Here is a 27,105-nt window from a genome sequence, read left to right on the forward strand (position 1 = left end):
ATTGAACAATACCTAAAGCTTCTGCAGTAATTAAGTTACCCAACAACAGTGAAACTTAAAATGCGTACATTAAGTTTAAGCTTTATGACATTTTATAGTGAAACAAGTAAACGTTCTGTTAAGGTGAGTTAGAATAATTCACAGATTTCTTTTAAGTACTCATCACACAGATTTGAAATGTATTGTTTCAGCATTAAGAAAATTACATAATTAACTGTATTTTATGGTTTTTTACTCAGTAATAACACAAAAAACATCCTCTCAATATTTATTTGGTTAAAGGAATCTATCCGTTCAACAAAATAAATAACTGATTGTGAACTACTTACTAGTGAAAATTTGCTTTTGTTTATTTTTACTGATCTGGACCCAGTGGAACTGGGTGTGTGGATATTTTTCAAAACTAATATTTATACAACAATAAGATATATAACAATTATATATTCATTTATTTTTCATAAGAATTAAACAACAATAACTTAGATCAACCGCACCTTCCTAGTTAAACATCTTTTTACAAAGTTTTTTTTGTTTTTCTAACATAAAATATTTTAGGGATTAAATTTTTAACAATACATGATTTTTTTGTAATAATCATTTTTAAATTACTTATCCTCACCAAAGTTAAATAGCTCACCTGACAGATGGTGCTTAACGAATCATAAAGATCGGTTAGAATGCATATTTTTAACGTTCAATATTATCTATAACAGATACACAAATGTAATATTGTTCATAGGTTACCATTTATCCATAATGCTTATACATACAATAGTACTAAGGCACAAATCCAATACATCACATTTATCACAAAAACTACACAAGTAAAATTGCCCATAAAAACTTTCAAAGATCATCATATTTCTTTTTCAGCTCCTTTTCAGCAATTTTATTTGAGCAATCTTCCAGCACCAAACAATTTAATGATGGTAACATATTCACACAACTGTAACAGTAAATTAATGTAAGTTATAGTACTGATACAAAAAAAAATGTTCATTGAAAAGAAAATATGTATTTGACAAAATTTACATATGTACTTATTCAAGACAATACATGAATTTTTGTAATTAATTTTATTAATCTAAAGAATTAAGGAATATTATTAAATCTAAGGAATAATTTATCAAAGGAAGGACATACCTACTGTTAAAGATCTACTAAAACACACCGATTTTATAGAAAGTAATGTTATACAGTTTTCCTTACCTGTAAAATTTTATACTAAATCATACACTAAAAAGTTGTTCAGAAATTAGTAAAAAAATCACATTTTGTTAAAACATAACCCTTAACAAAATTGCTTACTCAGTAGTAATCAAAATTAAAAATCATCTGTAGTTTTTTAACAATAACAGATCTTTTGTTAAGAGCCATTGATCTTTGTGGCAGTGCAACAATAGCTTTCAGCTTCACATTCAGATCTGAAATTCAAATCCCAATCAGGGTTAACTTAAATGCTAAAAACTAGTTATAGCCAACCATTCCTGAACACAAGCTTTGAGATTATGTTGAAAATTAAACAATCAAAAACAGAAAATTAATGGTTAAGATTTGGGAAAGGCTTTTACTGAATAAAAAGAAGTTGTACAATACTATATTCAGATAGATATTATAATTAAATACTACTAGCCAGATTATAATCTGGCTAATGAAAGATGGCACCTGATGTTGTGGTATTTTAATTTTGTAATAAACTGGTAAAGAAAAACAACATTCTAAACCAAATTAAAGCCTACTCTTTCGGATAAAAATCCATCACTTAACATTCAAACTACAAAAACCTAGATTTTTCATCCTTTTGTGAGCAATATGTATACAGTACAGTTTCCAAACTCATAACTACGACAAAAAAAGTCTGTAAAAATTTGTTCCTAAAATATTGTCATTTATCTTTACCTCATAAATTTCTGTTCAAAATTTTGGTGTTTTTTTAAAAATTATGCTCTTTAAAAAACTACACTTCTGCCTCCAGATGTTAGATGGAAATGAAATTTTAATAATAAGAAAAAGTTTTATAACTGTCAAAAAATGTGACCATTTATAAATTCACAAGGGAGATGGAAAAAAATTAATGAAAACAAAAAATTATTTAAAAACTAGTTTGTTGTGTCAATATCTCCTAATGCAGACGGTACAGTCACTGACCAGTGATGAAAGAATTAGGAACAGTCTTTCCATATCAAATCATTTTTTTCGTTTTGTATCAATATTGTTTAAAATAATTTTACTTTTGTGCGAAAATATAAAAAATAAATTAGATTTACATTATTTTATTCATGATATCAGATGAAGAAGAAATTGAAATGATTTCAAGGAAGGATATTATGCATAATGTGAAATTTCACTGACTCCTGCTATAACAGAAAAACGAGCTATATTAAAATTCTTGTAACACAGATTAAAAGACAAAATTGTTGATTTTACAACAATATTTTTCTGGAAAAAATTTTGAGTGAAAAACACACCTTTTTACAATATGTAAATTTACTTTCTTAAAGTAAAGTATCTACCGATCTCCATGCCAGAATGTTAGCGTCTTGGCCTTTCATCTGGAGGTTTTGGGTTCAAATCCCAGTCAGGCATGGCATTTTTCATATGGTACAAATTTCTATTTCATATTCCCATGCACAAGCTTCAAACCTTGTACGGTGAATGAATCATGCCAAAAAAGGACCATAAACAAATCAAACTTTACAGCAAAGTTTGATGAATACTTATTATTTATACAGTCATTATTTCCATTAATGGATATTTTAATGGTTGTGCAATAGCTGCATATTGTGAATTTCAAGAAAAAGAACATTTTCACATGTTTTTCTTATAACACAAACAACAACTTCTAGCTGTTTAGACCAGTTCATAATAAAAAACAGGCTTTAATTTGGTATGCAGTATTTTATTTCTGTCTGTTGGTTATAGAATTAAACAGCTCATACTCAACATCAACAGTTATTTTTTATTAGTAAGATTGTAGTAACTGAAGTAATTTTAACATGATTTAAAAACTAAAGCACAAGTTAAAATAGTAATAGGTGTACTAACAGTTTTTATCTCCTACCTTACAGAATTGCTGAAATGCAAACCAAAACAATTATTGCTAGTAAAGGTATCAAAAGCAGTTATAACAACTAAGCATCTCAGTCATCAGTCAGCATGATAATACAGATTACATGGATGGAATAAGATTGTTACATCAAAAAATCCTGTGTGTCAACTGAGATTTCTAAACTTTGGTGAGTAATTCAACAAAATATATCCAACAATTTTTATAATAATCACTAAAGAGATATTTTTATCAGCCAATCTCCACGGCAAAGCGGTAGCATCTCAACCTTTCAACCAGAGGGAGATCCCAGGTTCAAATCCCAGTCAGGCATGGCATTTTCATATACTACAAAATGTATCTATCATAAAGTAACTGTAATTGGGCGTAAGTTTGTTGTTGCTTTGAAATAAATTAATTAATGAAAAAAAATACTTAACACATAAATAGGGGTTTAGTACACAGGGAATGGTAAACTATAATTTCATTAAAAAAATACTGATCCACTCAGTTTGGGTAAGCGGAGTATTATGTTGTTGCAATTAAATATTTTTTATTATTGTACATCTGGCTAGCTAGGTAAGTGAATAGTACAAACACTACATCATATATAATTACTGAACTTAAAATTACTACTTTATATGACTTACAGGATTTTTTATACAACTAATGTAATCAAATATAAATATATCTTTAAAAAAAAATTTACCAGTTTTGGGCAGCATTTACTCCTGAATCTAATTTTGTATGTTCTTTAAATAATTCACAAGCCTCCTTATTTTCATTTAAAATGTTCACATCTAGTGAGTCTGATTTGGATAATTTCTCATAGGCACCTAAAGTTTCCTTCAGTGTTTCATTAAGATCAGCTAAAAGATAGAAACAAACTGAATACAGTAAAAAACAAAAAAAAAAATTTTTTACTCAAAATGATAAAAAAGACAAAAGAGTCAGATTATACTAATCTTCCTTAGTATGTTACTTAGAAATATACCAATGTGTAAAACCAAAAAACAGCAAAATACAAACATATCTGAAATATACATTACATCACTGGGCCGTAAAAATTTGAGTTGAAAAACCAAAAATATAAATTTGATGTTTTTAACAGAAAAAAATAAATTTATTTAGCAAGACACAACTTTTATTTGATAAATATAGCTGTATGAAATTATATATATTTTTTAATGGCTCTATGCCATTAAAAAATAAAAAGAACATCAATAAATAAAAGAGAACACTTCACTGATAAATATAAATAATATCAATCAATGATTTTACTAGTTCAACTAGAACCATAATTTAATGGTTTTATACTTGGTAGAATACAAAAATTTGAAAAATCATGCTGTACTGTTCAATATTGAAGAAATTTTGTGTAAAGCGTAATGCGCATTTACTTTAAATGACTTCTTTTATATTATTACGGCCTGCATCCTATGTATTATCATGAACCTTGGGTTCCAACACAACACTAATCACTCCTCTTCACTCTTTTCTTTCATCATTAATGAGTCCTCCTAAAATTTATTCATCTCCTTTTCTTAAGTCTAATCTTCTTTCTTCTTATTATTAGCCTGCTTTTAAATATCAACTTACACATTGTCCTAGACTCCATTTTTTCGTTATATGGCTTACTAGCTTATTTTTTTACATTTAACAAATTTCATTAGATTCACTTCTTCTATTGGACTATCCAGCTCATAATTTTAACAAATCCTCTAGTCTTCCTGTTCTTTAACTAGTCCAAATATCTTCCTAGGTGACTTTCTCTCCAAGATTCTAAAGATTTCCTCATCTTACAACTCTTAAGTTCTAGATCCACATATTACTGATAAAATTAACATTTTGTATACTGTTACTCCTTTATTTTTCTTGATACCAGTATATCTCTTGTACATTTTTGAGTTTCTAGCATTTTCAACCTTTATTATCTTACATATAATCTTTACCGCATTTTCACAGCCATTTTACACTATTCTATTTTTAATGTCAAACAAATAGTATAATTATTAAGTAACTTTGAACAGTACGATTCTTCTTAATGAGACTAGGTGAATTTAAAGGTAATAGAAATTTTTTACTTTAAGTTTTATATTTACTTAAAACACAAGCGCTATTTTATTTTTACAATAATTAAAACATACTGAAGCTCTTAAAACAATTAAAAAGGAAAAAATTAGCTTTTATTAGAATAAATTAAGTTAGAGTGATTCTAAAGTTTTAGAAGAAATTGAAAAATATAGAAAATTGTTCAGTTTAAATGTTTCAGTTTCACTAATACAACTGTGTTTAGAACTAATCTGACAGCTTTCACATTTCATATGTGAATCTGTATACTTACACTATTAATAAATAAATAAAAGAGAAAATTCAATTAAGAATATCATTTCCCATTTACACAGTAAATTAAATAAGATTATTCTTAGAATTTAAATAAGATTTTCACTGGTTCATGTTATCATCTTGAAGAAAAACTAAATAAAATTCAGTCAGTTATTTTTTTAATTAAGTGAACATACACACAGGAACCGCCAGATGGTCAACATCATGAATAATTTACAACTGAAGCAACAACATATAGTTGTTACCAATAGCAACAAATCGTTTAAGTGATTAAAAAATTAATTATATAAAATCAGTTTATAATATAAAGATAATTATAAGAAAAAGTTATAGTACAGTTCAGAAGTTTATAAAATTTGAATGTGCAATCAGCAGAACCATAACCTAATCTGAAACTCTAATTGAAGATAAATATGAGAAAAAACTATACTGCTAGCATCCTAAATAAACAAATGAACAAAGAAAGCAGCTATAAAAGTAACTGGCCCTCCTGCCTAAATCCAGAAATTAGCCATAACAATGTAATACTTGAATAAAAAATTTTTTTAATTAAATAAGGTGATAAATTCAATTTTGGGCAATCCAAATTAAATCTATGCTACGCTTGTTAATCAGAAAAAATCATTAAAAAGCCTCTGTGCTTTTAATATTAAAACTTACTAGATGGAAAAAAACATATTAATGCACAACTTAACTTATTCCATACTGGCTACTACTGTCCAGTAATATTAGAAACCAAACCAAATATATTGGTAATTGGGTAAAAACAAAAACAAAACTGCACATAAAATCACGTATTTCTTCTGAATACATTAATATATTCTGAAGTCTGCTTCATGTTTGAGACCTTAAACTACTACTAATTCTAAATGACCAATAATTATTACTAATTTACTAAATGTTATACTGGTATCTTTTCTTCACGGTATAATAATCCCAAAAGTTTAAAGCTGTCAGACTCAGTTTTAAAAGTAGCAGTAATGATGCAGTTATGTTAAACCCTAGATTTGCTACCCCAGGACATATCATCATTAATTAAAATCCACAAACATTAAGTGGCTCAGAGATAAAATAGGAACAGTAACACTTAATTTAACAGATATTGGTTTCTAGCTTGGCCTCAATTTTTCAATGTTCTGCACAGAAGCCCACAGATAATCTCTCCCAGACACTTACTATCTCCAGTTTACTGTAAGACACTTACTGCCTTACCACAAGAAATCACAGCAACAACTATTTGCTCCACAGGTCCTGGCATTCTCACCAGGGTTCAACCTACACTCATGAACCCTAAACAGGAAGGAATCAATGATAAAAGAAGAGGTAGATCTTCAAAATAATAATCTACTTATAGAAGAATCATAAAACTAATGACCCCACTTAAGATGACAATGACAAATCAGTTAAGATGGTACCACAGGCAAAAGGGTTCAAAATCCCAAGAGAAATTACAGTTTCATCTGGATGGAAGCATCAGTTAACAGATCAATGATTTCTTTATTGATCAATTTAAAAGAAAGCTGTAACAAAAATTATTTTTCCGTCGGAAAAGGTTCACTTGAGAATGGAAAAAAGGGTTCTCCTAAAAAAACCATCATGCCCATCCCCAACTTGAACTGTGTTGCATAAGGAAGCAACCAACTTCTTTGATTTAAGGAGATTTTTAAACCAAACATTATTCAAATCACATTTTTCATTTTCAATATAGATATAAATGAACTGTTTAGCAAAACATCACATCTATAATCTAGTGTGCATGTGCACACACACACACACATACACATACACACACATACATACATATATATATATATATATATATATATATATATATATACACATACACACACTACAGTATAGTAATATAATACAATAAAGTTATAAATGGAACATAAAAGATAATCAAAATGGTATAATCTAATTATTTATTATACATCAACTTATCTTCTATTTACTTACTGATACCAGAAAGAGAATCAGGTAAAACTACGTATTCACAAGAAATTTTGTTAGACATTTTCTCCAGTTCTTTAGCAATAGCTTTGCTTTGCTTGTCAGTGGGAACTGTTTTTGTTTTATTAATATTATCTGAAAATGAAAAAATCAGCTCAATAAAAAATGATAATAAATAATTTTTTTAAATATCAACATTAACATTAGATATAAAAAAAACAAATACGCTGCTTTATAACATAAAAAACTTAACATAAGCTACCTTTTACAGTTTACACCCTGTTCCTGAAGGTAATTTGAATATTTTATAAGTCAGTTACAGATAAACAGAGTGCCATAGCCCATTAAGTTTTCATAAAAAAATATTCTTACAGGATAAAATTGTTTCTTTAAACAAACCACTTTAACAATATTCTAAATTGATTTTATCAATCTTACACCTTATTTTATTAAACGTTTTAGAGATTTAAAAAGTTGTACTAAATCTTTTTTTTTTTGAATTGTGAAAAAATAAATTGTAAAGAAATCGTGCGTAAAAACACCAAATGTTCATTCAAATAAATAAATGAATATATGAATTCAACAGTGTAAGGATGTGGTTACAAAGATAGCAGAAATATCAAAAAGATATTCAGTATTAAGTATTTATGAAGTAAACTGAACAAAGAGCAATTCTTATATTATATATATAACAATAATTTTAATATGTTAATATACTAGGTCTAATACATTATTTTGACAAGAAATCATTTGATTGCCAATGTGGAGAATATGTTCATATTGAAGCCTTTTTAAGGGAGTGGTCCTTATAATTATAGTTATAATTTCCTTATTATTATAAATGTCCTTATAATCCTTTTTACTGTAATACCCTTATAAATTTAATTTATTAATGCTTATAATATTCCTACTTAATCAGTTTAATAAGTCAAGGCCTCATTAAATGAGTTTCTGTTATACTTCAATAACAACTTTGTGTATAATCTATTAAAGGTAAGGAATACAGAAATTCTACTATTAGAAAAAATGGCAGAAATGGGGATACACTTTTATGTGTAATTTTCTATGATAATCCATACACATTCTGTCAAATAAATTTAAACTAAGGTTGGAATGTTTTCTTTCATGACACATAATGAATAAACCTGATAGGTTTTCTATTTTATATTCAGATTGCAGGGCTATTTAATCATCTGCATTTTAGACTATTTATCCATTAGGTTATCAGGCTATCAAGCTATGCAAACTTATAAAAACTTACCGGGATGTTAGAAGCATATCCATCTGCTCACATTATTCTTAACTATTCTGTTCATGTATATTATTACAACTCAATGAGCAAATAATAAATTAAAAACTATTTTTATTTCACATGAGCTGTCTTAAATTCTAATAAAAATAAAATATTAATTATCCAGTAATTCTAATAACTAAACAAAAGCAATAACCTTTGGTCATTTTAAAATAATCTCCATACAATCTCAAATGATTTTCAATATCAAAATTGAAGTTTATTTTCTGAATTTGTTCTTTTGTTTTGTATAATATCTCCAAATTCCTGGTTATTCTCTTTTGTAAAGATGCTACTTGTTCCTAAATAAAAAAAGGTATTTATTAAAAATAAACTTTATTTTTTACTTATATTAGACATACAGTGCTAAAAGATTATTTAAAAGAATTTTAGCAAAATCAATCATCTTGTCTCAGCAACCAATATTATACAAATATTCTTGTATGTGAAATTAATCACATTTTTTGCACTTTTCCATTCCTTTCAGGTACAAGATCAATTATTTTAATCTCAATATAGTAAATAAGATCTCAATTGCTTTTTATTCTGAATATCTTGTTTTTAAATCTTGTTTTTTGTTTTCAAGTTTTTACCCGCTATATTTATACTAGCTTCCCATCACAGTTTTGCCTGCACTATATGGTTACGATTACTTGTATTTCCTGTAGCAGTCAATTCTTTTATTTTCTGTTTTTAGTCAAGTAATAGGTGCAGCCAGTCCCAATCTTACACACACACACGCGCGCACACGCACACACAAACACAGAGAGAGAGAGAGAAACACATACACACACTGTTATCACATATGTCTAATTTAATATCAGCCATCGAACACGGTATAGCAACTCAGTTGCGAACTGACTCACAGTATACGGATGTGCTGCTACCGGACAGTATACGGACAAGCATCACTACCGCCGCGCAGTTCTCTCACCATAGCGGCGCTGCACCCTACCACTCTCAGGCTCCAATAAAAGTGTGCACCATGAATTCAATTCATCGTCGACTACCACCTGAAGAACACCAAGAAGATGGAAGAAGACAGAAGTTCCCTGGCTGGCTCAATTGGGACCTCCCGGCAGATGCCAACATCTCCGCCGGAGCAGCAGGCCTGGCTGGCCCACCAAGGAAGTTGTTGGACATAGACGCTACCTTCCCGCTCCAGCTCCAGCTTGCCAGGATTCAATCGCCTTGGCTGGCGGACTCAGCAGCAGGAGCCGGCCCAGCGTGGGATCGCTTGGGGATAACCGCCTTGACGAAGGACGACTGACGCCAACCCGACACTGCGGGGCTCTAGGGGCCACCACTGCCATGCTGTAGTGGGGACCCAACTGCCGCAGAGGGAGAGCCGGATTTCAATGGACGAGCCGCAACTCCCCGATTTCGCCGAAGACCAGCTTCCGGACCCAACAGCTCTTCTCAGAGCTAACACAAAAAACAGCCCTTTTCAGGTCCACTACAAGGTTGTGAACTACGAGTCGTCGAAGCCATTCGACGACAACAGCCCTTATCAGAGTTACCGTAAGGTTAGCAATACAACAAGCTGTTGAAGCCAATCTACGGCAAAAACGGCCCTTTTCAGGGCCACCGTGAGGTTAGTAAGTGCCACATGCCCCAAAGCCATTCTGAAGAGTATTTTCAAGCCCACATCTGCTGAATATCTAATTTACTGTAGTCAGGATTGGGAAAATTCACAATCATTGTTCAAAATGTTTTACCTTTTTCATCACCTTTCAAGATTGAATTTCAAAAATCTAGAAATTGGTTTATTGACATGTAGATAACACTCACCAAAAATCAGGTTGATTTCTTCAATTGTTAAAGAGAAATTAAAAATAAAAAACATGGTTAAAAAAAAATCAAAAATCCATTTTAACACTTCTCTGAATTTCAAAAAATGTAGAAATCAATTTTTAGATATTTATATTAACATTACTGGACTGGATATTAAGATAAAGGACTGCTTGAGGAAAAATCATTCCTAAATTAAAGTTGCTTAAGCTGATCATGACCCCTGGAATGGTTAGATGCTAAGCCGACTCAGACTCAGAAGGTTGTGGTGAGGGAGACTGTTCGTGTTTCGGTCCCAGCTCAACAGCCAGTTACAGCTCCTCAGTGTAAACGATAGCAGATATTTTAAAAGAAAAGCATGAGGCAAGTCTGTTTTGAAAACAACTGGAGGTGAGAAGGGGCAATTTAAGAAAAGGGGCAATCACTAAATCCAGCAAGGAGATGAAGGATGAATTTCAGGTCATCCTTAAACAAAAGAGGTAGAGTTTTAAAAATCGTAATATTTAGAAAACAAAAAAGGAGTTTAACAGCTTCACTAAGGAGGGTAGGTAGTTTATAGACTTCTCTTCTAGTGTTAAGGAATATTAAGTGTTAAGTTAAGGAATATTTTGATGTCAAGCGTTGTTTTTTGCAGGTATGGTCACAATCCAGAAGATTTCAAGGTGACATGTGACAACCGAGAGATTATCGGCCATAATAAACGAAACATATCAGGAGAAGTTGGAAGTCGTTAAAACAGCTACCTCTGAAGAAGTCAGTATTGGTGGACAAAGGATATAGCTGAGCTAAGGAAGCTCTGTTGGAAGACAAGGAGGCCCCTCCAACGGTGCAGAGATCCAGATAGGAGGGCAGTGTTGCACAATGAACACCTCAAAGCTAGGAAGAGGCTTAAGGATGAGATCAATGGATCAAAAAGAAGGAAATGGAGAGAGCTATGTGGTGAACTGGATGAGGACCCATGGGGAGATATGTTTAGAATAGGGTCAAAGAGGTTTGAGAGGAAACTACCAGTGTTGTGCCCTGAAGTGTTGGCTAAACTTTTTACTGTGGGTTTGCCTATACTGGGAGAGCCTGGGTCCAAAGGGGTGTCGCAGGAGATCAAGATTGTGACTGAGTGGTACCCAGTGTGGTTTTGAAGGCATTCAATACCATCCTCCTGCCTTAAGTAATTCCCCAGGTGTGGAAAATTGGGAGGTTGGTGTTGCTGTTGATGGAGGGAAAGCCACTGGAGGACCCTTCTGTGTACATGCCGGTATGCCTCGAACAGCATGGCAAAGCTGTTCAAGACTCCAGGCACAGTTAGAAAAGAAGGGCAGACTCAGTAGCAACCAGTTCAGATTCAGGGCAGGGCTCTCCACCGTAGATGCCACTGGAAAGGAGATGGGTATAGTAGACAGGGCTGTAGGTGTCTAGACAGCATAGAAGGCCGATCCCAGCAGTAATTTTCATTGATGTGAAGAATGTGTTAAACTCCTTGAGTTGGAACAGCGTTAGCAAAGGAGTTGAAGATAAGAGGAATCTGTCCTTACCTGAGGAGACTTGTCCATGACTACCAATCAGAAGGGGTCAGTGGTTTGTTATGGTGTAAATGGCGAATTCGAGGGACAGCTGATGAGAGGAGTGCCCCAGGGATCGGTTCATGGGCCCCTGTTATGGAACATAGCATATGATGGGGTCCTAAAAATCCAGTTTCTGGATGGGGTTACTCTGGTGGCATTCGTGGATGACTTGGCTCTGATGGTTTGCGGAAGATCTGACGGCAAAGTAATGGATTAAACTAATTGTGCACTTGGACTCGTAAAATCACCTGGATAAAGGAAAATGGCCTGAAAATAGCGGTGAAGAACACAACATCAGTGGTGATGGCGAGGAAGATAGACAAGTAACCACCTCACAATTCTGTGTACTGACATAACTGACTGCAATGACAACTCCTCTATAATTTCAAGTAACTATTCAGCAGCCAAGTTACAGCAAAAGATCACCTTGCTGAAATTAAGCATCTATGGGGCTCCACTACCACTCCATCTTTCCCTACATACTTAAGAGCTAGCAGTTACCGACACTGTTCTTCATTATTGATTTCAACAAGCAGGATCTCCTTAAATTTTTGGAGATCCACAAGCTGTTTCAATGCTCTTATTTATAAGGAAGGGAGAAACCTTTCCAAAGGATTTTCCTTCCTCGCTGTATCTCACCACAAGAAACTTTATACAGGAAAATTTAACCCCCTCCATAACATTTCTCGTTTCCTCACCACTAGCTAAATCTTCAGCTGACAAAGTCGGTCAAAATCTCTTATAACTACCTGGTTTATTGGTTATTTCAAGTGAACCAGCAACCACTGAAGAAATATTTAACGGGAATGGTTCCCACAAGTACCAGCAATTACAATATGGACCACTCCAGCAGAGCGCATGCATACTGGAGCTAGGGCTACATACATCTGAGTACACCCTGGTGTCCAAAGGACATAGTTTGAGACTCACTACATAGATCCATCCACCTATCGGCACGATAGCTTTCACCACTGGTTATGATTGCATTTTGTAAGGTGTCGCTACAACACCAAGAAGAAAAAATGTAAGATTTTGTTATGTCACTGTGTAAGGGTATATGTTATAATTTCTGTAATGTTTGTGATGTGTTGTACACGTATGGTGTAAAAGGTTCAGCAGCTCAGTGTGTAATTGGAAGAAACGTTGCATGGCTAGGGTGTGGGAACACCAACCCCCAAAGTCTTAAAGAGTAAGATTCCGCATCAGGAAACTAATGTACACATAAATATCTCTCTCTTTTATCATTTTGCAATATGTTGTTAAATAAATTTAAGCAAATATATTCCTTAAAAAACACATGGCAAAAATAAGCAAAAACAGTAATTACTTACATCTATTTCATCTTTAGCTCTGGATTGAGATTGATGATTTATGTCATCAACCAATATTGACTGCATTAATTTATTGTAAAATGCGATATATGCTTCATTATCATCAGATAAAGTAGCCTAAAAGAAAATAAAAATTTATAATTATTTTAAAAGCAGTTTTATCTGCTTAATATATAATATATTTGTACAATATTTCTTGTGAGTGATCGTCAAGAGATAGAAATTGTGTAAAACAATTTTAATTGACATCCTGAAGCAAATTTATTTAAAATGATGTTAAGGTATTTGGCTCTATCCTCTTAGGCCAAAAAAGCAAAATTAAGATTTCAGTTGTGGAATATGTTTTCACCTAAAATAAATTATATATGAGAGAAAAGAAAGCACAAACATGTTTCCTCAGTTATGTTTGATTACAACAGATTATTTAGTTACCACATTATTTGAATAATGTAATCTGTTACTAAATTTACAAATCATTATTTATAAAAAAAATAAGTTACAATTATCATTATTGAATTAAATATTAAATTAACTATAATTTCTCAGAGCCATCTTTTTTCAAATTTTAATTTTTCATTATTATATACAATTTTATAGTTTTAACTATTATCATGAACACCATTTTTAAATAATAAAACTTTAGGCAATAATTTATTATTTAATTTGTAAAAAGTAACAATTACAACTTGCGAAGCAAATACCATTAAAATATTTTAGTCTTTTTTTTTTAAAGTAGATACAAATCACTACTGAAGAGTAGAAACAGACAATGGAAAATTAAACATTAAGAGATTTTTGCATTAACAATCAATCACTTTTCAGTATTTAGCTACAGCTTTTAAAAGGTCAGTATAACACTACAATAATAAAAAATTGCATCAAAAAATTAGCTTATTAGACCAGTTAAAGATAATTCATATAATAATAATTCATGGAAAACGAGCTAACAACACAATTTTAGAACTTTTCTGTCACACGGCTTTTTTCTGATGCATGGCTTACACAGACATACACACAATTTAATTAAAAATATTTATCACTTTATCTAAATATAATATTTGTTTATTTAATTCAATGATTCTAACTAACATGCACGCACACACCCGTATTTCATTCGCGTAGGTGCGATGGTACTAGCGGCCACTTTAAATATTATTGATTTATTTAATTCTGCCACTCATCTGTGATGTAACAACATAGCGATGACTACAACAGCGGTATAGTTGTATGTCAGTCCCACACTAGCGTTCCTTGTGGTGAGAGGGAGTACTATTAACAAAGAATACCCACTTAGCCGCTAGTTTATTTATATCATTTTTTGGGGTGGTGGTGTGATTTTGCAAAAAAACATTTTTGCAAATATTACTATATTTTTAATTAACAAATGTGCCTGAGAAAAAAATACCTTAATTAGGCGAAATCTCAAGATATTGTGGGTAACCTTGCTGTACAGCCTCACCCCCTTGACCTTTTAAATTGAAAATTTAATGGCATCAATGCCTCATATATAAAAGTAATCTGACCAAGTTTGGCCAAAATCAGTCCAGTAGTTTTTGGAGATATAAGAAGTGCAAGACCGACCACACGAACATACAAACATCCAGAAAAGTTCCATCCGGATTTTGGGTGTTTTGGGTTCCTTAGGTGTCAAAACGTCAAGATCAAGTGAAAACTGCATATGCACAAATTGGACCGATTGCAATACTTTCCCTTCTAAATCTATAGCTCTGCTGTAGTGTTACCTATACGGGAAAGTAAAAGATAAAAATAAAAAATACCTTGGTCTCTCTTTTTTTCTTCGTTTTAGTATTCTGGGATTTTCTTGGACCAAACTTGCTCCCATCAACTAAAAGCAGCAAAAAGTAAAAAAAAAAAAAACAAATAAAAAACCAACAAAGAGAATTTCTGATAAGATTCTTAGTAATCTAGTTTATTCATTTAATGCACAAAATTATAAACACATTTCTGTGAAAATATTTCAATACACTTTAAATATTTAACAAAAATTACAACCCTTATAATAGGATCTCTTAATTACAAGAAATTTTATTATAAACATTTTCCTAAATGGCAGTACTAAACTCTAGCTAGGCATTTGTGCTAGTAGCTAGTACCTGAAATAACCCTGTCATACCCTGTCATCATTCCAAAACCCAAACAAGTTAATTTCTAGTCATTTTCCAAGAATGAAAGTCTGTTTACCCTATGGTATACTTATGTATATGTATGTATATGCATATGTATGCAAATATATTTCTTAAGTAATTTTTTCAAATATGAGAATCATGGGTAAGTTGAAATTTTTCCCAATCACCGCTCTCAATAAGTTAATAATGTTACATTTGATACATTAACTTTGTGCGACTAGGAGTGTACAGAATAAAAAAGGACTTTCAAGATAGCTCTCTCTCTCTCTCTTAAAAAACAATCCTTACAGATTGGATTATACTAATATCAGACTAAAAAATGTTAAACTGTTACCATGAAATTACATGTTTACTGTTTAAAATGTATTACATACATACTCATGAATTCTAATTCAGTTCACTTATGTTTTTCAAGAATTGAGAGAAGCAGACCATACAAATCATTTGGAATATTGCTGATTAAAATTTTTTGTTGATGAAAGTGGAATCAAGGTACCTAAGTCATACTTATTTTAGTAACAATACTTTGTTTCATCTGGTACATTATGTGAAAGTCAAACAGCCAAACATAAAGTAGTGAAAAACCTCACACTTTTCAAAGACAATTGTTATCTCCCAAAACTGTGTAATATGAAAATACTTAAAATAAAAAAAACAAAAAATGTAGATGGTGAAGTTAATTTTAAATTAATTCAGAAGTTCATTGTCTCTATAAGAGGAAAATGAATGACAATATTGTTTACAGGCAGATGACAGAACCTGTCATTCTACAAATGAAACAATAATCATATTGTAAAAATTTATTGGACCTCACTTGATGTCAAAGGCAATATTAAAATACAGACCTGTATTAATAGCCGTGATCAGCCATCAGGTTCACCTCAAAATGGCACCAAATTAAAATTTTGTAACAATCTTTAAGCAATTACAGTGTAAGCTATCAATTTGGTTCAAACAGACAAATGTTTTCTTTACTAAATTATATAAATATAATAAAACCACCAAAATATCATAAAGTCACAAAACCGCCAAAATACAAGATAAATAAATTTATATTAACTTAGCATAAGTAGAAGTTAGAGATAACAACTTTGGTAAAATTAATTTATAACATTAGTCAACACAAAATTTGTATCTAACATGTTACACAACTTTCCCACTGTAATCTGGGTACTGATTTCAAATATGCTATTGAAATTGTGTTACCAAGTAAAGATTTTATGTTAATCGTAAATTTGTAAAAAAATTTTATAATGAACTCATTTTGACCAGCTACTGGTTACAATTAGGAATAGTTTCTGTATTTTTACTTTTAAACAATATGTATAAATGCTTAATAAAGAAAAAATAAATAAATATACACACTGTATCATGAGAAGTAGCACACATGACACATATACAAACATGTTTGTACATGTCATGTACAAACATGTCTGTATGATGACATCATATAGATTTATTCTTGCCTACGACGAAGGTTAAAATCTTATTCAGTCTAGCTTCACTTGTCTATACTGTTTGTTGAGTTTCACAGAATTATTAGTGTTTTACTACATTTTCATCAATTCTTTATAATTCAAAAGTGATTTTTCTCATTTTTATTTCCTATAAAATGATTTCTGCAAACATTCGTGGATGTTCAAATCATCCAGACAATTTTTTTATGTTTGAGGTGAATTTACGCCTAAATCTCAAAGAAACATTATTTCTGAATTGATATAAGTAACTTATAAATATAAATCTTATTTAATATATTATCCTATATCCTACTTAATAATATAATATATATATAGAACATAAATCCTATTTTAATTGTGCACTCGGGAATCAAGGTAAAATCTGGGTGCCTTATGTTATTTACATATCGTACTGAATAACTAACTGAATGGTTGAAGAGGAAATGAAGAGTTGTGCCATTTGCTGTATCAATGTTTTGGCATGAACCTAAGGAACACTTCACCTAAGGACAATTTTGTATGACAAATATATTTGGATTTTCATTCAAAAATAGAAAGTTCATATAATAGGCAGATGCATCCTCAGCTCTAAAGACATACAGAGAGGAGCGAGTTCCCTGTACCTGTACTACCATCTAATTCAGGATTGCAAGAACAATCAGAAAATGAAGCAGATGATGTAGAGGATGTTGAAGAATTTCTTCTCATATCTGATGAGAAATCTTCTCATTTAATTCAACAACATGAACTTAATTATTTAGTTCATGATTTAAAGTTATAAAAGCAGCAAGCTGAACTTCTGGCATCTAGACTGCAACAGTGGAATCTTTTGGCAGAAAAAAACAAAAGTTACTACGTGTAGAACATGAAATAAAACTCTTTCAACTTTTTTACTATTAAAAATTCATTGTGTGACTGTACCAATTGCAATGGCCTGATGAAAGATTTTGGAATTTAGCATATTCCTGAAGATTTGCGTCTTTTTATTAACTCTTCTTAATTTAGCGTGAAAGCAGTTTTATTGCATGGCAACAAACAGCCATCCATTCCATTATCTCATGCAGTCAACATGAAAGAAACATATGAAACTGTCATCAATATTAGAGGCAACAAAACATAAAGAGCATATGTGGCAAGTTTGCAGTGATCTGAAAGTTGTCATGTTACTTCTTGGTTTATAAGGTGGGTTTACAAAATATGGACCAGGATTTAATCATTTAAAAGTAAGTTTCCCTTTTCCTAAATTGAGTGATGGTAAACTCAAGGAGGTTATAATTATTGGCCTGTAATCAAGAAACTGCCTAAGGACTCAACTTCTGGTGATAAACTTAGCGAATGTGAACTAGCAGTATAGAAGTCGTTCAAAGACGGTAGTGGGCTTTTAGGCCATATAAAAGATGAAAACTGAGTTATTTTGGTTAATAAGCTGCTAGAAAACTGCAAGCATTTAGGATGTAAGATGTCATTAAAAATTCATTAATTACACTTCACAATTGTGGGAGACCTATCTAATCACACCTAAATTAGACACTATAAGGAAATATACCATGTGTATAGCGACCTGTGGGGGATTTGTCCCACCTGACCTGCCAAGACACACGGCCCAATCTTCAATCTCCTGCTTTCGTTCTGACATCAACAGGTTATTTACCTTGGAAATATAGCATTCCTTACACTCATTAGCCAAGAAATCTATGGTTTGACTCCGGCTACAACACAGACTGCCTCCCGTGAGACTGTTCTGTAACCACCTACAACAGCCAGCAAGAGGAGTCGCTGGGCCTGCAGCAAAATGTCTGTACAATACCTAAAAGACATGCGGTGAGTCCAGACTGGCACAGCAAACATCATAATAGCTTCACTGACACCTTTGTAAAGGATATGCATGGTATGGTAATTCAACCCCCAATCAGGATGAATGACTCTATGGATTCCATAAAAAGCATCAGCGGCCTTTTTTGCTACATACTGTAGATGTTCCTTGAACCGAAAACTCTTATCAAGAATAACACCAAGGTATTTTTGAGTCGTAACGTACCACATGGGAAGACCAGCCATCTGAACCCGGATTCATCAGGAAGCAACCAATTGGCCCTTAAGCAACATCATTGTGGTCTTCTCTGGGCTGAAAATCATCTTATGTTGGAGACTCCACAGTTAGAGTCTCACAAGCATGAGCAGTTTGGAATTCTACTTCATTACACGAATCCCCTTCAATCAGCATAAGCGATGACACTGACAAACACATGGCAACCTTAAACGCAACATCGAATCGGAATTCTATGATCCAAAGAAGAGGACTCAAAACACTGCCCTGAGGGCATTCCTTTAGATACGGTCTTACAAACCTCCGAGCTGCCATCATGCAGGGAAACAGTCCGATGGCTGAAATAACTCGAGAGCACTTCTATTTTATTTCGTGTACACTTACACTTCTGCATCTGAAACAGGGCAGAGGGCCACCATAAGTTGTTAAATGCCCCAGATATGTGCAGAAAAATCCCTATTACATAATTACATGGGCTGAAGGAAGCTCTATATCCATCACCTTTAGTATGGTATCCTCAGTGCTCTTGCCCGGTCGGAAACCATACTGGTTGTTCATTAGCAAATGATCAGTGGCCAATCTAACATTAATATGCAAATATAAGACCTTCTCATAAATCTTGCCAATCATGGGCAAGAGCATTAGTGGATGGTAAGAAGAACTAACAGTAGGATCTTTGTCGCCACTGTGATATAACAATATCGGGGGGCCTTGTGCCGTGCCATGCTACAGATCACCTGGCGCACATCCGCCTCAGTGATCTCAGAAGATTGTATGTCGGTCTCAAAAATTGTGACTTCCCGCCTGACACGTCGGTGGTATGAAACCTCACCCACCATAGTGTTATCAGAGAGCAAATCATTCAGCAAAATGTTAAGGACACGGTCATTATCAATTACCACACTCTCACAGGTTGACAAAGCTGAGAGGAGGACATCTTTCCTGTGTCTACGTCCAAGGGCTCTATACACAATGCCCCAAGGGTCTCTATTCCCTTGCTCCTGAACAAAGTAGCACTAGGAATTACACTTGGAGGCCCTAACGCTATGAAAGTACCTAGTTCTTGCTCTGTGGTAATCTGCAGTTAGGGCCACACGCCAATCAGGATCAGCCCCTCGTTGCGCAGTCCTTTTGAGTCGGTTCACAGACTGCTTCATTGCTGTCAGATTCCAACACCACCAACCAGATATACGTTCCTGGCCAGTGCCTCTAGGAATGGTGACTTCAGCTGCTGCCACCACTGCAAAGTGAAATTTTCTGCCAGGACATCTAATAGCAGGCCATCAAGGTCTCGTGAAAAAATCTCCAGTCTGGACTCCAACAAAGAGGAGAATTTAGGCCAGTCTGCCTTCCTATGCAGGAAGTGCCCTCCAGTGAACAGGAAAGTGTCCCTCATGGCCATCGCGTAGCTCATCCACTATTTCAAATAGTATCAACCGATGATCGCTAGAACAGCCGTTGACCACAAACCAGTCAAGGACCCTGCCAGGAATATCCCTACCAATGGTGATGTCAATATTTGTACCTGAAAAGGCCAGTCATCCGTTAACCATAGCGATGTGAGTGGCCAACTGGTCTGCAACATTAAAAACCTCAAAATTGTGCTGAGCAATGAAACTATCAATTAGGCCACCACCATGATCAGTGATCCTACGGTGCCAAAAGAGCAACTTCACATTAACATCGGCACCAATAAGGATTGGACTATTGCTCACAATATGAAAGATACTATCCCATCTCACTAGGTGTTCCTCAGTGGGATCCCTGTATTGAAAATATGAACTAATAACTGTAAGGTTCTGTCCACGAATGGCAAGTCTGACCGCAACATGATGCGCATCACAAAACCTGCCATATAAAGACACCATCAAGCGACTTCCTGCACAGAACAGCAGACATATAGATATGCACTACACAAAATGTTTTCCAGCTGTGAAAGCCTGGCAAGGTCACCCCTAATTACATATGGGTGCTACAGAAGGACAAAATCGAGGCTCCGTCTCTCTACAATCTTACCTAACTCAACCTGGACATTTAGTTGAGCGAACCTAAACATCTAAGGAATTAAAGTACAGCGCAATGGCCCTTACGTAACAGCCACACTTCTTACTAACAACTGAATGCTCATGATTCTTGTGCAACCTCTTACAGTTAGCACAGGCTGGAGCCTCAAACCTATGCAAACAATCATCATGTTTGTGGCCCTCCTCACCACAATGGGCACACACCAAGGCAAACTTACAAAATTTAGCCCTTTGACGATATCTGCAGCACTTGAAACATCTTTGGACATCCACATACTCTTTTAGTTGGCAGGACCCTAAATCAATAAATAGTCTGCCTGCAGACGTAAATTTTTGAAAGAGACCAGAACTTACCTCAAAGACTCCATGATATTTCTGGGTATCATGCCTACCTGTTTTAAAGACCAACCTGCAGTTCTGCCGGAAGGCAGCTTCATCCAAATCAGTGTTCTGCTCCCTAACGAGGAGCAAGACATCTTCGTCGGTCAGGTGACAGTCAATATCATAGACTATAATACGGGGCCTACACGTTCTCTTCGAGTCTATTTTCACATTCAATCGTTTAACCGCCATGGAATCTCTAATTGCCTGAATGGTCTCTGTGTCATCTGCTACCACAACTAATCCCTTGCTGGTCTCTTTAATGTTCCTGATTTTAAGGCCTTTCCGGTCTCCCCAATGGGCAACCTGGAGGTCTTCTTTCTACTGACTACTGGACACAGCCGAGCCCTCCAGCCTATTAACAAATGCAACCTCAGGTTTCTTAGAGGACTGGCTGGGTAAATTACAAATTAATTACACTCCCACCTACACTTTTTCTCAAAAATTTGGGCTCTGTTAGCAATGAGGAAGGAGAGCGTTTCCATCTGGATATTCTGATCATGGAACATCGGTACCAAGAAGATGGGATTCTGGCATGATGGGTGACTATTGTTTGTTTTTGTGTAGAGAAACTGATCAAACATCATAAGCAAAAAAGTTTAAAAAGCAAATCATAAGCAAAAAAAGTTTAATTTAAAAAATTAAAGGTAAGACAATTTCAGCGATTTAAAGTTTTAAAAACTGTGATTTTAAAGGTATTTCCAATGATTTACACTATTATAAACCATTACTTTAAAATTGTATTAATGTATTTCAATTTATCTGTGTATAAATATAAAAATCTGTCTGCAATTAAATAAAGTTAAATTCATTTAAACAAATTTTAAATGATTACACATAAATAATAATTTGTTTTAAATATTGATTTCAGTGATTATGCATTTATTGGTAAATAAATCATATGCATCTAAAAAACCGTGACATGTTACACAATATCTGATAACAGTTTTGAACACAGTACCCCGAAATTAGTTGAAATCACAATGTACAATTCCAGATACATGAAAAAAATTATTTTTGTTGACTATTAATTTTTTATTTGGGAGGGAGTTGGAAATGTATTCACACACATACTGTAGTTGAACCTAAGTTCCAGCAACAATTTTGGTTGAACATTTGGCATGACATAATCAACAACCAATTTAATAGGCCCCCTTTCGTACTAGAACAGTATGTCACAAAGAGAAATTATCTGAAATTTTTAAAGAATGAATTCATTTTGTTGCTTGAAAATTTCTCATTGGAGAATAAAATTGGAATGTACTATCAACTTGATGAAGCACCAACACATTTCATGAATGAGGTAAAACACAATTTTTAAATGAAAGTTTACTGGTAAATGGATTAGATGAAGAGGGCTGGTGAATTGGCCACCACGTAGATCACCAGTTCTTTCTCCCTTAGATTACCGTTTATGGTAATGGATTAAATGCAAGGTATACAAGCAAAAACTAGGCAAAACATGGACTGATCGCTTGCATTTTCAATACTACTGTTCTTATTCGCAAGTGAAAATATCATTGTTGTTGATAAAAAATGTAAGAAAACAAGTAGAAAAGTGCATTGATGTCGGCGGTGGATTTTTCAAACATTTATTGTAAATTAATACAATAAAAACAATAGTGAGTATTTTATTTAAAGTAACTTAAAACTATTTTATTTTTCAATGTCTTTTAATTTATTGTACAAAGAAATACTGTTTTTAACTTTTACACATTCATAACATTTTAATAAATTCAATAATAGGATTGGGATAAGCTGGAGCAATTCCTTATGGCATATCTACTCTGTGCATTAAGGAAGCTATTTGAATCATTCAAACACAAAATACACAACACTCATAACAGCTGGTGATTATATTACAGTTCTTACTTGTAGGTAATATTGATTTTCTGTTCGAATCAATCTTTACTGATGATTGTTGAAAATGACAAGTGGACATCCGTTTATCAGTAGAACAATTAGATGGCCGAACACATGATATATTTGATATATCCATTTGCTTTATTTTTAAAGTTGTGTCTTGGATTGGCGTTGAAGTTTTTATTTTATTCATATTTAAAGCATAATTTATATCTTTGTTTGTTTGATCCCCACAAGACCTAAAAATGTGCAATACCATTTTTATTAAATCACAATTAAAAAATATATCTTAAAATAAAAAGGATTTCAAAGACAACTGAACTTAGCACAATATAAGCTGACAAAATTCTGCAGAAAGTAATGAAATTATCTTTTAAACACAAACAAGCAGCTTACCTAGAACTTGAATCTTCAGATCCTGCACTAAGATGCTCCTGAAACAAATAAAAAATCATACTATATTAGTAAACAACATAATAATGATTATAATGGTACATGGCATTTGTTATATTAATGGAAACCATAAATAATTTTTAATTAATTATACAAATACAACTAGTTTATCACTGTAATATTAATTTACCAGATTATATAATTCGCTCTGATATCCTTACAATGACAATGTTCTAACTGAAACAAGAAATATATCTAGCTAAATAATGCATTTATTACATTCCATAACACATTACATTTGGCTTTAAGAAACATGTACTTTAAACCTATTTCAAAAAAAATGTTTAAATGCATTTCAAAATAAGTGTTTTACACTGATGGTAATTCCATGGACTCCCCTATTTCTAGCAGCCTAGCAGAATTATTTTATGTAAAACACAGAACAAACAAAAATACTCACAAAATAATAAACTGGAGCAACTGTACCAATACATTACCTTATTGTACCAAACAACTAGAAAGATCCCATTTTATGAACTGCTTCCATTTGGAAGCAGTTACATATAACGATTCTGAATTAAAAAAAGATGCATGAAAATAACAATATTACTACAAACAGAAGTTTAATCTTGACTACATGTAGCTTGTAAATAGGTATAGCTTTAAGTTATAAAAATTATGCACTAACGACATTCAATAATCTGACAAATAACTTCAGTAATAAAATAGAAACTGTAAAACACTAAGGAATGATTAAACAAATGTTCAACCATTGTATTATCTTATCTTCTGCAATTAATTAGAAGAGTAAATATTTTTCATGAAAAAAGTTTATATACTTTATTATACATGCGATGTTGAATTTATATTTTGAGTTACTATTCAATTTATTACACCCAAGCCTAAACACAGTAGGGCTTGGGTATCTACTGCAACCAAGCAGAACTTTTCAACAGAATATGAACACAATGAACCAATAAATTTCTTGACAAGTCACAAAAGGCAACCAACAAAAGAATAATTTCTAATTATGCAGAAACACTTTTGCAGCTACTTGGAACAACTAACCTCACACAAACTATCAGATACACAAACACATATAATAGCATATTCACTAGTACGTTCCTTAACAAAATAATGATGAAATCAGAAATAAATAAAGCAAAAAATATATTACATATTGCATTATAAACAAAAATTCAACAAAAATATCTAAAAATTTAAACATTATATCTAAGATATAATGTTGCTTTCATAACAAAATAGATTACACATTACATTCATCACCCCCAGAATGTTTTCGAATACATAACTCAATGTTCTCTATTATACAAACAGGTGTTTGAAACAGAAATGTAATAAATACTTCAGTCACACAACAAATTTTGTTAAACTTCTCACAATGTCAAATTCCATTATCATAACAAACTTTATGTTCTGCATATATACAAAAAAGAACATCATTACATGCTGCAGTAAACTTAAACATTTTGAAATATAAAATACATAAAGTAATAAATTAAATGAATATACTTGTATACAGTTCAAATCCAACACATTTTTTGATCACAATCCACTATGTACATGTTGCCCAACCCAAACAAACTTCCAGCCATATAAACGGATATCAAAAGGACAACTGCAGCACCAGTCCCTTAAGACCAGCACAAGAACAATGATGAAAAACATTATGTTTATTAAATTTGGTTTGATTTTTCATTTAAAAAGTTTATAAATGTAATTTTTTAAATGAAATTTATAATATTAATTCTCTGCATATGTTATGCAGATGATATTCCCATATCTTATGGGGTATGAGAAAGATAAAAATTAGGACGCTTGTGACTAGATGGTACCACAATGGTTTACACATTAGCCTGAACTACACTGTAAACTTTTGGGTTATTGTTAATATCACCAAATATAACAATATATTACCATTTTTATAACCATTTAATTTATTTATTTTTAAAAATAATTTTACCAAACATAACCTACACTCGCTAACCTTGACTAATTAACACAGTAATGTTTTGGGTATTAAAATAATAAATTTAGTAATTATTGCAAAAAATGTATTATTATTTAAATAATCAAACTGTTAGTCGAGGTTAGCGAGTGAAGGTTAAGTTTGGTTAATTTATATCTATAATTATGTGCAACAAACATTTGTGTTATTGTTTAAATAATCCAAGTTTTTCATTACTGTTTCGACTAATTGTTAATTAGGCGACATTAACGAACGAAAGTTTTTTCAACTGCGTTACCACCCAAGTGCCGAAAAACGATCATATAAGTACCAAAGTTTATTATTCAGAACCATACATTATTCAAATGTCAAACTGAATCAAATTTAATAATGTTTTTAGTCACTGAAGATATCTGCAATAGATTTTATTGTTTTTGTACATAAGATCTATACTTAATCTAGTTCTGTTTATATCTTAAAATGTAGAATTCTAACAAATATTTCTTAAAATGTATTCTGTATTTGGATATTCATCTAAGTACCTGAAATTAAAACCTAACACTCTTCGACATGTAAATATATCTTTCTCGTCCTCAACATCTTTCATTTATTAATTTTAAAACCCGCCACAAATACCTACCCACGCCAGACTATAAAATAGTAATGTAATTTACATAAACACACCGTAAGAACGACTTGAAATGTTTCAAGATAAACTATATTAAAATATATTTAATAAAAAACTGAATAGTTTTGTGAAATTTAAACCGTCAACCGTCGTGGATCGCAAATTACAAAAAGCGTTAATATTAATCAGTAGGTTATTGTTGTTGATAAATTTAAATAGAACGTTTGTACCAGTGAAGTAGTCTTGATCAATAAGACATCATTATCTGATATTCTTATTCTGGTACTGTAATCAACAGCGTCAGCTATTCTAACAAATCTGTTTTTCAAATGAAACAAACAAACTCATCCTCAATTATTTTTTACGTAAAAAATTCGTCAAAAGGAAATTGTACCAATTGAAAGTCTTAAAAAAGTTTTCTTACCGCGCCAAATTTACTACCCATTCTGAAGAAATAGTTTATAAAGTCACAAACAGAAAATTTTTTGATGGTAACTAAACACGGCTTGTTTGTAATAACGCTACTCAAATTCGATAACGTAGGCACGGTTAACCTATTAATCAGTCGCTGCCTGATAGATGAATGCCTGTATAAATGAATTTTTCCCCGAAATTATTTGTGGGACTAAAATCAAGATTAAGAAAAAGAAATTTGCATAAGATCAATATTACAAAACCATAAAAATAAGATAAAATAAATGTAAAGAAAAATCACCCTATTAATGAAACAAAATTGAAGTTTATATATAAATATGGAATATTAACTGCCAGTTACAAATTAATGATTGTAGATTTACTGTTTATAATATTACAATTAAAAAGTGCTTCACTATTTACAGCTAAGAAGAAAAATACAGAAAAGAAATTGAGTAGAGTTAC

The 27,105-nt window shown here is 32.4% G+C and overlaps 1 protein-coding gene across 4 annotated transcripts; it reads right to left on the reverse strand.

The window, feature by feature from the left end:
* Window positions 1–369: 369 nt before the first annotated feature.
* Window positions 370–26,793, reverse strand: LOC142331143 (uncharacterized). Of its 4 annotated transcripts, none has more exons than XM_075376847.1 (9): window positions 26,651–26,793; window positions 23,633–23,670; window positions 23,246–23,475; window positions 15,096–15,163; window positions 13,318–13,434; window positions 8,794–8,938; window positions 7,352–7,480; window positions 3,756–3,915; window positions 370–704 (listed from the first exon to the last, which is right to left on the reverse strand). In XM_075376847.1, coding segments are annotated over exons 1-9 (909 nt in total). In that variant the 5' UTR covers window positions 26,672–26,793; the 3' UTR covers window positions 370–703. The 4 variants fall into 4 exon arrangements, with proteins under 4 accessions (XP_075232962.1, XP_075232960.1, XP_075232963.1 ...); XM_075376845.1 differs by having other exon boundaries at window positions 373–946; XM_075376848.1 differs by lacking the exon at window positions 26,651–26,793 and adding an exon at window positions 26,141–26,628 and having other exon boundaries at window positions 374–946.
* Window positions 26,794–27,105: the final 312 nt, after the last annotated feature.

This window comes from Lycorma delicatula, chromosome 10 (genome assembly GCF_047948215.1).
Source record: "Lycorma delicatula isolate Av1 chromosome 10, ASM4794821v1, whole genome shotgun sequence".
In the NCBI taxonomy this organism is placed as follows: domain Eukaryota; kingdom Metazoa; phylum Arthropoda; class Insecta; order Hemiptera; family Fulgoridae; genus Lycorma; species Lycorma delicatula.

Excerpts from the sequence above, each read along its gene's own strand:
- LOC142331143 (XM_075376845.1), bottom strand. The coding sequence starts at position 26,671 with ATGGGTAGTAAATTTGGCGCG. Across the intron at positions 8,939-13,317 it reads GAGCTAAAGATGAAATAGAT|GAACAAGTAGCATCTTTACA; the intron begins GTAAGTAATTAC and ends TTTTTTATTTAG. Across the intron at positions 947-3,755 it reads GTAAATGCTGCCCAAAACTG|TTGTGTGAATATGTTACCAT; the intron begins GTAAATTTTTTT and ends TTACTGTTACAG.